General features: G+C 66.0%; 1 protein-coding gene across 1 annotated transcript; it reads right to left on the bottom strand.

The window, feature by feature from the left end:
• Nucleotides 1-1,326: 1,326 nt before the first annotated feature.
• Nucleotides 1,327-13,990, bottom strand: DENND4B (DENN domain containing 4B). The gene is made up of 27 exons (XM_069878615.1): nucleotides 13,961-13,990; nucleotides 11,411-11,721; nucleotides 11,087-11,339; nucleotides 10,927-10,996; nucleotides 9,876-10,045; nucleotides 9,543-9,784; nucleotides 9,390-9,456; nucleotides 9,248-9,306; nucleotides 9,020-9,164; nucleotides 8,715-8,890; nucleotides 8,500-8,600; nucleotides 8,209-8,424; nucleotides 7,986-8,131; nucleotides 7,045-7,184; nucleotides 6,072-6,195; nucleotides 5,749-5,955; nucleotides 5,542-5,670; nucleotides 5,310-5,460; nucleotides 4,699-5,237; nucleotides 4,495-4,617; nucleotides 4,109-4,284; nucleotides 3,306-3,429; nucleotides 3,004-3,237; nucleotides 2,827-2,932; nucleotides 2,578-2,743; nucleotides 2,414-2,478; nucleotides 1,327-1,855 (listed from the first exon to the last, which is right to left on the bottom strand). The coding sequence occupies exons 2-27, from the start codon at nucleotides 11,707-11,709 to the stop codon at nucleotides 1,710-1,712; spliced, it is 4,374 nt and encodes a 1,457-aa protein (XP_069734716.1). The 5' UTR covers nucleotides 11,710-11,721; nucleotides 13,961-13,990; the 3' UTR covers nucleotides 1,327-1,709.

Here is a 13,990-nt window from a genome sequence, read left to right as displayed (position 1 = left end):
GTAGCCGCCCGGCGCGCGCACCACGTGGCGCCCGGTACCGGTTCGCACGTGGCCGCGGGGATGGGGGGGCGGTACCGGACGGGCCCTAAACACACACACAGACACCCCCTCCCCCCGGGCCCCGCGGGGGAGCCGGCAGCGGGGAGGGCGCCGCCGCAGCGCCAAGATGGCGGCGGGGCTACGGGTCTGGGCTTGGGTGGGAAGGGACCTCCCAGCCCGTCAGTGCCACCCGTGCCCCGGGCAGGGACACCTCCCACTGCACCGGGGGCTCCAAGCCCCATCCAACCTGGCCTGGAACCCCTCCAGGGATGGGGCAGCCACCCCTGCTCTGGGCAACCTGGGCCAGGGCCTCCCCACCCTCACAGCAAAATAATTCTCCCTAACACCAGGCCTTACGAGGAGCGGCTGAGAGAGCTGGGGGTGTTTAGGCTGGGGAAGAGGAGGCTGAGGGGAGACCTCATTGCTCTCTGCAACTCCCTGAGAGGAGGTTGTGGAGAGGAGGGAGCTGGGCTCTTCTCCCAAGGGCCAGGGGACAGGACGAGAGGGAATGGCCTCAAGCTCCACCAGGGGAGGGTCAGGCTGGACAGCAGGAAAAAATATTTCACAGAAAGGGTGATTGGGCAGTGGCAGAGGCTGCCCAGGGAGGGGATTGAGTCCCCTTCCCTGGAGGGGTTTAAAAGACTGGTGGGACGAGGCGCTGAGGGACATGGGTTAGCGATTGATGGGAATGGTTGGACTCCATGATCCAGTGGGTCTTTTCCAACCTGGTGGTTCTGTGATTCTATGAAGATCCCATTTCAATCATCCCTCTTGCAGCTCAAAACCATTCCCCTCATCCTGTCCCTGATCAACAACCCCTCCCCAGCTTTCCCAGGGCCCCTTTCAGCACTGGAAGCTGCTTTAAGGTCTTCCATCTCTTCTGCAGGCTGAACAACCCCAACTCTCCCAGCCTGTCCTCGTACAGGAGGTCCTCCAGCCCTCACATCATCTCCGTGGCCTCCTCTGGCCTCGCTCCAACAGCTCCAGGTCCTCCCTGTGCTGAGGACTCCAGAGCTGAACAGAGAATCCCCTCCCTCCATCACCTGCTGGTCCCATAGCTCTGGCTGCACCCCAGGACACCGGTGGTTTCTGGGCTGGGAGCACCTGTTGTGGCTCACATTGAGCTTCCCGTCCCCCAGCACCCCAACCCTGCTCCTCGGGGCTGCCCCAAATCACACTGACACCCCACATTCTCCCCTCCTCCCGACGGCAGCCCCGCTGACCCCCCCAGGGTGTCCCCCTCTGCCCCAAACTCCCCTCCAAGCAGGCGCCTGGGGAAGCAGCAGATAAAATACTGCAGCGGCTTTTATTTACAGACCCCCCTGGGGCGGGGGGGGCTCCTATTGCACAGTGCGAGGGGAGGGGGGGGGCAGCCCCCAACTCCCCTGAACCCCCAACCCCCTCCTCCGAACCCCAACTCTCCCCTGAGACCCTCGAACCCTCCTGACCCCACCTAAGCCCCCCAGGGTGTGGGGGACAGGGCAGGGGGTGCACACAGCACCCACCCCCCCCCAAGCCATCCTGGCACCCAGCAGAAGCGAGGAGGTGGTTGGGGTGGGGGGGATAAATAAATAAAAATATATTAATACTGAGATAAAAACCCACGGTGAGCTGGGGGGGGCAGAGAGGTCAGCCTGGGACCCCCCCCTCTGTCCCCGGGGGGGCCGTCTCTAGCACTCGAGGGTGGCCCCGAAGCTCTTGCGGCAGTCGATGGCTTTGGAGCTGGGGGGCTGCGCCCGGCGCCGCCGCAGCTCCTCCTTGCCCAGGCTCCCCGCTAGTTTGGTGTAGGCGGACTTGTACTTCTTGTCGAAGGCGGCTGGGGCGGGGGGGACAGCCCCAAAACCCCGTCAGAGCCACCAGAGGGGACCCCCAGACCCATCAGTGACACTAGAGGGACCCTCAGACCTGTCACTGACACCAGAGGGGACCCCCAGACCTGTCAGTAACACCAGACGGGACCCCCAGACCCGTCAGTGACACCAGAGGGGACCCACAAACCCATCAGTAACACCAGAGGGGACCCCCAGACCCATCAGTGACACCAGAGGAGACCCCCAGACCCATCAATGACACCGGAGGGGACCCCAGACCCGTCAGTGACACCAGAGGGGACCCACAAACCCATCAGTGACACCAGAGGGGACCCCCAGACCCGTCGCTGACACCAGAGGGAACCCCCAGACCTGTCAGTGACACCAGAGAGACCTCCAACCCCATCAGTGCTGCCATGGGCCTCCCCAATCCCATCAGAACTACCACGGGAGCCCCCGAATCCCATCAGCGCTGCTGGGGGGGGCGGCAGTGCCATCAGAACTACCAGGGAGCCCCCCAATCCTAGCAGCACCACCAAGGGAGCCCCCAGCCCTCTCCGTACCGATATCCATGTGGTCCCTGCCCAGCGCCGCCAGCGTGAGGAAGAGGATTTCCCGGTAGATGCTCCTGGGGAGGCAGAGAAGTGAGGTGGGGAGGCAGAGAAGTGAGGTGGGGGGGCAGCGTGGTGGCGACAGGGGATTCCTGGGGAGGGGGGGGATCCCCTACCTCTGCAGGTGTTGGGGGGCACCCGGAGCTGCCAGCGTCTCGAGGAAGAGGGCGATGGCTTTGTGCACCTCGCTCAGCCCCACGTGGCTCAGCACGGCCTCCAGGAAGGCCAGCGAGAAGGGGTGGCCGTGGGGCCGCCAGGACCGCAGGCGCGTGGGGACGTTACCTGGGGACCGGGATGGAACAAGGGGGGGGCTCAGCACCGTCCCCCCTGCCCCTCGTCCCCACCTCCCCTCCCCCCACACTCACTGTGAAGCCGCCAGAGGACGTAAAGTGGGGGGCAGCTGTCGGGCTCGGGCACCAGGACGTCCCACAGCAGCCGCACGCGCACCGAGGGCGGCTCGGGGGGCTGCGCCTGCGGGAGGGGCAGGTGGGAACCATGCTGGTGGCCCCCCAAATCCCCATCCCCGCTGCCCCCTGCCTCACCTGTGGGGCTGGGGCAACGTGTTGGGAGCCCAGGAGCAGGCGAGGGAGGTTGCTGGGCAGCCCCAGGCGCTGGAAGTACCAGACGAGGTTCCAGTAGATGATGGGGTGGCTGTCCACCAGCTCCGGTTGCGCCAGGAACTCCCCACCTTCGTTCTCCACCAAGCTTTCCAGCTCTTTCCGTAGGACCAACGGGCTCAGGTAAGCGAACGCCACCCGCTCCGACCGCCGCGGGACCTGCGGGACACACCGTTGGGCCACTAGCCTCGTCGGGATGGTTGCCACCCCGCTCCGCGTCGCCGTACCGCCGCCTGCGGGTATCCGTTGCAGAGCTCCGGTTCGGCGTCGTCCAGCGCCAGGCAGTGGCGGCGGTCGCTGAGCACCGGGCCCTGCGGGCCGGGAGGCGCGAGGGAGCCGTCCTCGGCAGAGCTGCGCGGCGAAAAAGGGGGTTATGGAACTAGAAATCACCAGGGAGGATGCGGGGAGCTCACCTGGAGGATGGGGAAAGCCGCAGGTGGCAAAAAGCGGGGTTGGGGACATCAGGGAGGGTGGGAGACATCAGGGAGGGTGACATCATTGGGATCTTCTCCCAGAGAATGGTAAGACGGGAGACACCAGGGGAAAGGAATGAGGGGCTTTAGGGACACCAGGAACACTGCAGTGGATGGGGGGCATTGGGGTCTTCTCCCACAGCATGGGGAAAGTGGTGGATAACAGAGGAGGTTTGGAGGCATCAGGGAGGGTGGGGGACACTGGGGTCTTCTCCCAGAGGATGGGGGACATCAGTGGGAAGCCAAGAGACACCAGGAACACCAGAGTGGATGTGGGACATTGAGGTCTTCTCCCAGAGGATGAATCACAGAATCATTAGGTTGGAAAAGAACCCCAGGATCATCGAGTCCAACCATTCCTATCATGAAAGGATGTGGGACGCTGAGGGAGAGCAAAGAAGGATGTTGGGGACATTGGGGACACGGGGATATTGGGAATTTTCCTCAAAGGATGAGAGGACAGGGGACACCAGCAGAAGCAGAGGGACATGGGGACATCAGGGAGGAAAGGGAACATGAGGGTTTCTCCCAGAGGACAGGGGTGCACGGGGTCCCACCTGGGGGGCTGCTGGAAGTCCTGGATCTCGATGCTGAGGAAGGGGACGAAGGAGCGGCCACAGAAGGGGCAGGTGGTGTTGAGGTTGGAGTCATCGGAGGTCCAGCCAGCCATCACCTCCTCGTCGTACACCAGCGCACTGCAGCCCTGGCACCGCGAGCAGCTCGACAGCAGGACCTGTGGCAGCACCGGCACCGTCAGAGCTGGCGGGTGCCAGGGGGCTGTGATGGGCCGGGACCCCCCTCACCTCCATGAGATCCCCATCACCTCCACGTGATGCCCCTCACATCCGTGAGATCCCCCTCACATCCATGGGGCCTCCTCACCCCAAGAGAAGTCCTGTTGCCTCCACAGGACGCCCCTCCCCTCCACGAGACCCCCCATCACCTCCACTGCTGGCGGCTCCTGCCCGGCTGCGCCGTCGGCGGGGGGCTCGGAGGACTTGGGAACGCTGGCGCTGCCCACCGACGTGTCCGACAGGTCCAGCTCGCTGCCCAGCGAGACCGAGCTCTGTGGGGACACAGAGGCTGTCAGCACAGACGGACAGACAGACGGACAGGCGGCCCCAAGCCCCAGGGAGCAGCCGGCTACCTCGGAGGCAGTGGATTCCGGGCGCTCCCGTGGGCGCAGCAGGGTCTCGACGGGGCTGCGCCGTGGCGGAGGTTCCCCCTCGCGCTGCTCGGAGCCACGCCGTGGGCCGGCGGCCTCCCAGGAGCCAGCGGGGAGCTCAGCGCTGGCGGCCAAGCGGAGCGAGGGCCGCTTGCCGGGGGACAGCAGCTGCTGCAGCTTGGCCGCCAGCCCTCGCCGCGGCGTGCTGGCCGCCGGCCCCTCATCCGCTCGGTCGCTCTCGTCCGTGGCGAAGCTGATGTCCGAGAGGCTCCCGTCGGCCGAGCCGGGGGGACCCCGCAAACGGGGCGGCAGCGGGTCTGGCGCCGCGGGGAGAGGCGGAGGCCGGGAAGCTGGGGGCTCCGCCGGCCCCCCCCGGCCCCCCTCGCCCTGGGCGCCGCCGGGGAAACTGAGGCTGCCGCTCTTCACCAGGCGGGGGGCCGGAGGGGGGTCCCGCAGGCTGCGCCCGGCCCAGGTCGTCTGCCGCTGCAGGCTGGGTCGGGGCACGGGGGACGCTCGGCCGCCTGCGGGAGGGGCCGGGGGGGCTGTCAGCGGGGTGAGAGCAGCTCCCCGACGCCCCCCACGCCCCCACCTACCTGCCGAGGCGGCGGCGGCAGCGGCAGCGCGGTGTTCCCGCTGCCGCAGGGGCTGCCGGAACTGGGCGGCCCCCAGCACCACGTTGCGGAGCTTGGCCCAGCGCAGCCGTCCGCTCTGGGTGCCCGCCGGCCACTTGCTCTCCAGCACGGCCTGCGAGGGGTGGGGAGAAGGGTTAGGAACCGGTCAGGACCACCCCCCAGTAGCCCCCAGCCTGCGCGTCCCCCCCGTCACCTTGTTGTAGTAGCCGTAGGTGATGGTGTTGGGCACGATGCCGGCGCGCTTCATCTCCAGCAGCACCCGCACCGACAGCACCGGCTCGCCGTACTGCCCGCAGAGCTGCATCAGGATGCGGTAACAGACCTGCCGGGGCAACCACGAGCCATCAGCGGTGGCCACAGTCCTCCCCCGGCGAGGCCCTCGGCTTCAAACGCCACCTACCTCATCCGGCAACACCACCTTGTGAGCTTCCATCTTGCGCAGGACCTCGTAGGCCAGCTGGAGTGCCCGCAGCTTGGCGGGGGCGGCGCGGACGTGGGTGGGCAGGTAGAGGAACCAGAGCCCATAGCAGTGCCCCAGTAGGCACTTGGCCCACATGTCGGGCACTGAGGAATACTTCTGGGCCACACGCTGGGCCACCTTCATCTCCTGGCGTTGAGGGGAGGAAGAGGAGGGAGCTAGAGGAGCAGCCAGCGCCCCGCAACACTCGCTGAACTGTCCTTGCTGAGGCCTGGCTAACTCACAGCACCGCCGGCCGCGCTCACCTGCTTGGTCCTGCGCGGGGCCGGGCTGCTCGGGGCGCTGCTCCGGGCCTGGCACAGCTGGGCCACCAGCGGGTCCCGCGGCGGCTCCAGCAGCTCCGGGCGCAGCGTGGGGAACCCGTCATAGCTGGGGGAGCAGAGGCTGTTTGAGGGGAGCCTGGGGTGTGAGGGACGCTGGGGTCTGAGGGGAGCCTGGGGTCTGAGGGGCCCTTGGGGTCTGAGGGGACCCTGTGGGAAAGGACCTGGGGGTGCCAGGCGACAGCAGCTGAACACGAGCCAGCAGTAGCCCAGGTGGCCAAGAAGGCCACCAGATTCCATCTTGCGCAGGACCTCGTAGGAGGTGGCCAAGAAGGCCACCAGCATCCTGGCTCGGAGCAGCCATGGGGTGGCCAGAAGGAGCAGGGACAGGATCATCCCCCTGGACTCAAATCCTTGAATCCTGGGTTCAGTTCTGGGCCCCTCACTCCAAGAAAGACCTTGAGGGGCTGAAGCCGCGTCCCGAGAAGGGAACAGAGCTGGGAAGGGGCTGGAGAACAGGGGTTGGGGGAGCAGTGAGGGCTCTGGGGCTGTTTAGTCTGGAGAAGAGGAGGCTGAGGGGAGACCTCATCGCTCTGTGCAGCTCCTGGGAAGGAGGTTGGAGCCAGGCAGGGGTCGGGCTCTGCTCCCAAGGAGCAAGGGATGGGATGAGAGGAACCGGCCTCAAGTTGTGCCAGGGCAGGGTTAGATTGGATACTGGGAAAGATTCCCTCATGAAACGGGTTCTCAGGCCCTGGCAGAGGCTGCCCAGGGCAGGGGGACCATCCCCATCCCTGGAGGGGATCACAAACCATGTGGCTGTGGCACTCGGGGTCAGGGTTCGGTCCCCTGGTGGGGCTGGGCTGGAGGTTGGACGGGAAGAGCTCCGAGGGCTTTTCCAGCCTCAGTGATTCCGTGATGCCGTGACGCAGGGCGGTGGGGCCGGGGCGGGGGGTCTCACCGGTACAGCGCAGGCAGCTCGCCGCCATCGGGCCCCGCCGGCTGCTCGGGGGGCGTGATGAAGACCGTGTGCTCCCCACCGCGCGCGTCGTCCAGCTCCATCAGCGGAGCGTCCTCCGGCTTCTCCAGATCCGCCTGCACCTGGAGCGGGACACAGGGCGTCACCAGGGACGCGGGGGCACAGGGACGTGGGGTGTCACGAGAGAGACAGGGACACAGGGATGTCATGGAGGAACAGGGACACAGGCACACGGGGTGTCATGGGGGGACAGGGACATAGGCATGTGGGGTGTCATGGGGGGCACAGGGACACAGAGATATGGGGTGTCATGGGGGCACAGGAGTGTCACAGGGGGGACAGGGACATGGGGTGTCACAGGGGGACAGAGACACAGGGACGTGAGGTGTCACGAGGGAGAGAGGGAGACCGGGATGTCATGGAGGGACAGGGACACAGGCACGCGGGGTGTCACGGGGGGACAGGGACATAGGCATGTGGGGTGTCATGGGGGGCACAAGGACACAGAGATATGGGGTGTCATGGGGGCACAGGAGTGTCACAGGGGGACAGAGACACAGGGACGTGGGGTGTCATGAGGGAGAGAGGGAGACGGGGACATGGGGTGTCACAGGGGGACAGAGACACAGGGACGTGGGGTGTCACGAGGGAGAGACGGAGACAGGGACATGGGGTGTCACAGGAGGACAGAGACACAGGGTCGTGGGGTGTCACGAAGGAGAGAGGGAGACAGAGATATGGGGTGTCACAGGGACAGAGGGGTGTCACGGGGGGCACAGGGACGCAGGGATGTAGGATACCATTGGAGGAGATATGGACACAGGAAGATGGGGCATCACTGGGGGACGGGGCTCCAGGGACACAAGGTGTCACCAGCAGGGGACGGGGCCCCAGGGACGCAGCGTGGGGCTTGCGGGACCCACCTTATCCACGCAGGTGTCAAAGAACTCGAGGCAGGGCTCGCGGTCGCTGGCGAAGGAGCAGTCCTCGATGAACTGGGTGAAGAGCTGGGTGCGCAGCAGCTGCCCGTAGAAGCGGTGGTACGCCCGCTCCCGGGACTTGAGGAACCCTGCGGGGACAGGATGGGGGGCGTTAAATCCAGTCGAGCCCCTCCTATCGCCCCCTTTTCCTCTCCATCCACCCTACCTTGCAGGGCGAAGAGGCTGCCGGCGTCGCGGCCGGCCGGGGCGGGCGCGGGGTCGATGGGGCGCAGGAAGGAGCGGTAACCGCGTAGGGTGCAGGCCATGAAGCGCAGAAAAGCCGCCCGCGCCTCCAGCTCCAGCTGCGCCCTCCGGCCCCGCGCCGCCTCCGCGTCGCTCAGCAGCAGCTCCAGCGTCGCCTCCTCCCCCGGCGCACTGTACACTGCGAAAACAAGGCGGGGAAAATCAGGGTGGGGGGCGCAGGCGGCGGCGGGGACCCCCCTCGACCCTCACTCACTCTCATCCAGCTGCTGGGAGAGGTTGTGCAGCGTGGCCAGCAGCACCTTGCAGGGCCGGCGGGGCAGGGAGCGCGGGGACAGCAGCTTGCGTTCCTCGCTCCTGCGGGGCACAAAGGGACGAGGGGAGAGCGGCCGCAGACCCCCAGCACCCGTCCGGGCAGCACTCGCTGGGCGAAGCCCCCCCCCCATCGGAGAAGAATTGAGGGTCACTCACTGGAAGATGGTGTTGGTGTCCAGATCGACGAAGATGACGTCCCTGGGGGGCTCGTAGAGGTCGAAGTAGCTGGAGTGGATGCCTACAATGAAGGGCACGGGGGCACACAGCACGTCAGCCAGCGCCAGCGGGCACAGCGGGATGTAGGGGCACTGCCAGCGCAGGGGGAAGATCATCTGGGGACAGGACACGGGCGGTCAGCACTGCGGGCTGGAGGTCCCCAGCGCCACGGGCCAGGAGTCCCCAGCCCCGCGGCGCGTCCCCCCCTTCTCCCGGCCCAGCACCGTCCCCTCCCCGGCACTCACCGCCACCAGGGCTTCGCCCACGCTGGTCAGGACGTCGGGACGCAGGGAGTGGATGAGCAGCTTCTGCTCAGTCAGCACGGCCACCAGCAGGGCCACCGCGTTGTCGGGGCCCAGGTTCTGCAGCAGCGTCAGGAAGCTGGCGCCGCTGCGGGGGGGGACGTCACTCAGCCGCCCCGTGTCCCCCTCCCACGGGTGCGCGGGGCCCAAACAACCCGCAGCCGTCCCTACCTGAGCGGCAGCGGGGAGGACACGGGCCGGCACAGCAGCAGGTTGTCGTACGGGGACATCTGAGGGGACACGGAGATGCGCTGGGCTGAGGGGGAGCCAGCAAGGGAACGGGGACAGTGTGGAGGGACACCGGGTGACTCACCTGGACCAGGATGCGCGGCCGCTGCGGGGACGGGAAGGGGACGTTGTGCATGAAGTGGGAGATGTGCCTGCGGGTGGAGGGGCCGGTTGGCAGGGGGAGACGGAGAGGGATGCCCCCTCTCCCCTTCAAACCGCCCCCCAGCCCATTGCTCACGTCTCGAGGGGCAGCACGTGGGGCCCCGAGATGGAGTAGCGGTAGATAAACATGAGGAACTTGCGGAAGACGTCGAAGAAGGGCCAGTGGGAGAGGACGCAGATGCTCTTGCGGGTCTGCAGCGAGCGGCCGCCCACGGGCCGTCGGTCCACCACGCTGAGCAACCCCAGGCGCAGGCTCTGCTTCTCCGACAGCCGCTCCCGTGGAAACGCCTCGTGGAACTGAATAGCCGCCCCGTAGACCTGCGTGGGACGGGCAATCAGGGTGGGACAACCCCAAACCGACACCGTTTCTCCACCCCGGCCCAGCCCAGCCCGTCCTGCCCCGTCCTGCCTTGTCACCCGAGGCACCGGTCAGCACGAAGGTGGAGAAGACGGGCAGCGGGTACTTGGTGTCGGCCGGCCAGCTCTCGATGGTGGCTCCCATGGGCAGGCAGAAGACGGGCACCGACTCCGGCAGCGGGAAAGACTCGCTGTCCTGCTCGGGGTAACGGTCCAGCAGCCCTGGATGGACAGACGGACACAAGGACAAGCCTCACCTTATCATCTGGTTCAACGCAGCTCAGTGCCGGGTCCTGCCCTGGGGCCACAACCACCCCGCGCCGCGCTCCTGGCTCAGGGAAGAGCGGCACGGAAAAGGCCCTGGGGTGCTGAACGCAGGCCAGCAGTGACCCAGGGGGGCGAGGGGGGCAAGGTGGCCACCAGCATCCTGGCTTGGAGCAGCCGTGGGGTGGCCAGCAGGAGCAGGGATGGGATCGTCCCCCTAGACTCAAATCCTCAAATCCTGGGTTCAGTTCTGGGCGCCTCACTCCAAGAAAGACATTGAGGGGTTGGAGCCACATCCAGAGAAGAGAACAGAGCTGGGAAGGGGCTGGAGAACAGGGGTTGGGGGAGCAGTGAGGGACCTGGGGCTGTTTAGTCTGGAGGAGGGTGAGGGGAGACCTCATCGCTCTGTGCAGCTCCAGAAAGGAGGTTGGAGCCAGGTGGTGATCGGGCTCTGCTCCCAAGGAACAAGGGATGGGATGAGAGGAACTGGCCTCAAGTTGTGCCAGGGAAGAGTTGGTTTGGATATCGGGAACATTGTTTCCAATGTTTTCACCAACAGGGTGGGGAAGCCCTGGCAGAGGCCGCCCAGGGCACTGGGGGCGTCCCTGTCCCTGGAGGGCTTCACAAACCGAGTGGCCGTGGCACTTGGGGACAGGGGTCAGTCCCACGGTGGGGTTGGGCTGGCAGTTGGACTGGAAGAGCTTTTCCAGCCTCAACGATTCCATGATTTCCCCCATCCAGCTGAGGCAGGGAGGGACGGAGCAGGGCGGTGGGTGCCCAGCACCCTAGCAAGGCTCACCCAGCGTTTTGACCCCCCAGGTTGTGCCAAGAGCCCCCACCTGCTTCGTAGACCAGCGTGTTGGCCTTGGCCATGGCGATCTTGTAGCACAGGAAGAGCGCAGGGCCCCACTGCAAGGAGAGAGCGGAGAGGCCATCAGCACAGGCCCCACGGAGGTGAGGCCACCCCAGAGGGGGCAGAAGGGGGGCCCTGGCACCCACCATGCTGGTGTTGAGGTTCTTGTCCACCCTGCAGAAGGTGTGGGGCGTGCTCTCGCCCTTGCTGGGCATGACGAGGCAGATGTCCGTGACCCCCAGCGTGTTGTGGCCGTGGGGCTCGGCCGCGCGCCGATAGGTCAGGAAGGTGCGCTGGTGGCCGGGCCCTCCGGAGTTGAGGTTGGCCGAGCGGCTGTAGGGCGTCGTGTCCAGGACCTTGTAGCCCGGCTTCGGGCGGTCCTTGCCCTCGTAGTGCACCCTGGGGGAAGACGAGGGGTCAGGGGACACCCCAGGAGCTCCCGTGTCCCCCCGCCCAGCGCCGGGACTCACCCCAGTTCGATGAGGGGTGGTTTGTCGCGGCCCCGTTTGTAGCAGATGAACATCTGGGGGTTGTTGAGGAGCCCGGCGTTGAGGTCCACGGGGTGGCCGGAGGTGGTGGTTTCGATGCAGGTGAAGCCGTGGGGCACCTCCTCGCCCTGCGAGCGGATGATGACGGCCACGTCGGTGATGGGTTCGCTGGGCCGGGCCGGGCGGTGCTGCTGGCTCTCGTCCTCCAGCGGCCGCGACGTGTCCGTCAGTCCGGCCACCACAAAGTAGTCCACCAGCTGCGGGGGCTTCTCGTCCGCCATGGCTCACGGCATCTGGGGAAGAGGAAGGGACGACAACACGACGACGAGGTGAGCGACACCGCAACCCTGCCCCGGAAAGCCTTGGCAGCGTGGGGTGCCCCACGGCGCAGCTGACGGAGCGAAAGCGCCGGGGACGGGAAGGGAGGAGGTTTCCGGTCACGCTGCGAAGCACGGGGTGGGGGGGACACGATGGGGACCCCGACCCCAACGGCTGCGGGAGGGCACCCCATGGTCAGCGACCCCCACCCTGCGGCGCAGCCCCCCGGCTCGTAAGCTGCACCTCTGCCCCACAACCAGCCCCTCTGCCCCCCAGGTTCCCCCTCCACGTCCCCAGCACCCCCAGCTTGCCCGGGTGCCACACGAAGGGTCCACGGAGGCCACCGGCGAGCTGCGCAGGGAGGGGTGGAAAGGGGAAGGAAGCAGGCGACGAGGCCCGTGTCACACCCCCGCGGCCGTCAACCCCCTCGTGGGACAGCGTGGGGGGTGGAAAACCCATCCCCAACCTGGGACCTCGTGGTGGCTCCACATCCCCTTCAGCCAGAGGGTCGCATCCTGCTGGGGCGGTGCCAGCACCCTCTGTGCTGGCCACAGCGCGGGCACCGAGCAGCCAAAGCACGTCCTTGTCCCCCCACTGGGGACCCCGGGACCCCCCAGCCCCACGGAGGAGGATTGGGGGAGAAGGGGGGCTTTGCCCCCCATGAACCAAAGGCAGAAGGGGGCGGCAGGGGGTGGGAATTGCCCCCGGTGCCCCAGCCGGGGGGCGGGACGCGGCCCCAGGGGCCCAGGCAGCACAGCCCCCACAGCCCCTGCCCCATGAAGCCCGAGACCCAGCTCCCTGCCTGCCCTCATACCCCATAGCCCGCCCTATATACCTCAGAGATAGCCCTACATACCCCATAGAGAGCCCTGTGCACCCTATAGGGGTGCTGTATACCCTACAGTTGGCCCTATGCACCTCACAGGGGGCCGTATACACCCCACTGCCTGCTCTCTATACCCTATGGGGGGCCCTATATACCCCACAGGCGGCCCTATAAACTCTACGGAGTGCCCTATATACCCCATAGCCTGCCTTCTATACCTTATGTGAGGCTCTATATGCCCCACAGCTGGTCCTATATACCCCACGGCCTGCCTTCTATACCTTATGTGAGGCTCTATATACCCCACAGCTGGTCCTATATACCCCATAGCCTGCCCTATATACTCTAGAGAGCGGCTACATACCCCATAGCCAGACCTATACACCCTATAACAGAACCCTATATAACCTACAGCCAGCCCTATATACCCCATAGGGGCCCCTATACACCTTATGAGAGGCCTTATGTACCCCATAGGTAGCCCCAGGAACCCTATAGCCAGCCCCATGCACCCCATAGGGGCCCTATACACCTCATACGGCCCTTACACACTCCATAGCCGGCCCCATACACCTCACAGGGGCCCTGTACACCCCATAGCCAGCCCTACACACTCCATGGCCCCCTATACACCCCACAAGGGCCCCATACACCCTATGGGGGACCCTATACACTCCACAGGGTCTCTATACACCCCACAGGGCCCTGTACACCCCATAGCCGGCCCCATTCACCCCATAGTGGCACCATACACCCCATAGCCGGCCCCATACACCTCACAGGGACCCTATACACCCTATAGCCAGCCCTACACACTCCATAGCCCCCTATACACCCCACAAGGGCCCCAAACACCCTATGGGGGGCCACATATATGCTATGGGAGCCCCATACACCTCACAGGGACCCTATACACCCCATAGCCAGCCCTACACACTCCATGGCCCCCTATACACCCCACAGAGGCTCTATATACTCTATGGGGGAACCACATATACCCTATGGGGTACGCTATACACTCCACAGGGCCTCTATACACCCCACAGGGCCCTGTACACCCCACAGCCGGCCCTGTACACTCCATGGCCCCCTATATATACCCCATAGGGGCTCCATACATCCCATAGGGGCCTCATACACCCCAAAGGGGCCTCATACACCCCATAGGGGCCCCATTCACCCCACAGGGTCCCTATTCACCGCTCAGGGGCCCTGTACACTCCATAGCCCCTTATATACCCCATAGTGGCCCCATACACCCCGTAGCGGGCCCCACACAACCCATAGGGGCCCCATACATCCCACATGGGCCTTATACAACCCATAGGGGCCCTATACAGCCCAGAGGGGTCCCATAGAGCCCATAGCGCCCCCCGCCCGCCCGGTACCTGCGGGCCGCGCTCCGCTCGCTCCGCCCC

This window comes from Phaenicophaeus curvirostris, chromosome 29, assembly GCF_032191515.1.
Source record: "Phaenicophaeus curvirostris isolate KB17595 chromosome 29, BPBGC_Pcur_1.0, whole genome shotgun sequence".
Taxonomy (NCBI): Eukaryota; Metazoa; Chordata; class Aves; order Cuculiformes; family Cuculidae; genus Phaenicophaeus; species Phaenicophaeus curvirostris.
This window is presented reverse-complemented; position numbering and strand designations above follow the sequence as displayed.

What these genes read in the sequence shown, in the direction of transcription:
- DENND4B (XM_069878615.1), bottom strand. Translation starts at nt 11,709, where the DNA reads ATGGCGGACGAGAAGCCCCCGCAGCTGGTGGACTACTTTGTGGTGGCC. An exon ending in CAGCCTCTTCGCCCTGCAAG is followed by an intron (nt 8,132 to 8,208) that starts GTAGGGTGGATG and finishes CTGTCCCCGCAG; the next exon opens with GGTTCCTCAAGTCCCGGGAG. An exon ending in TGCCGCCGCCGCCTCGGCAG is followed by an intron (nt 5,238 to 5,309) that starts GTAGGTGGGGGC and finishes CCCCTCCCGCAG; the next exon opens with GCGGCCGAGCGTCCCCCGTG.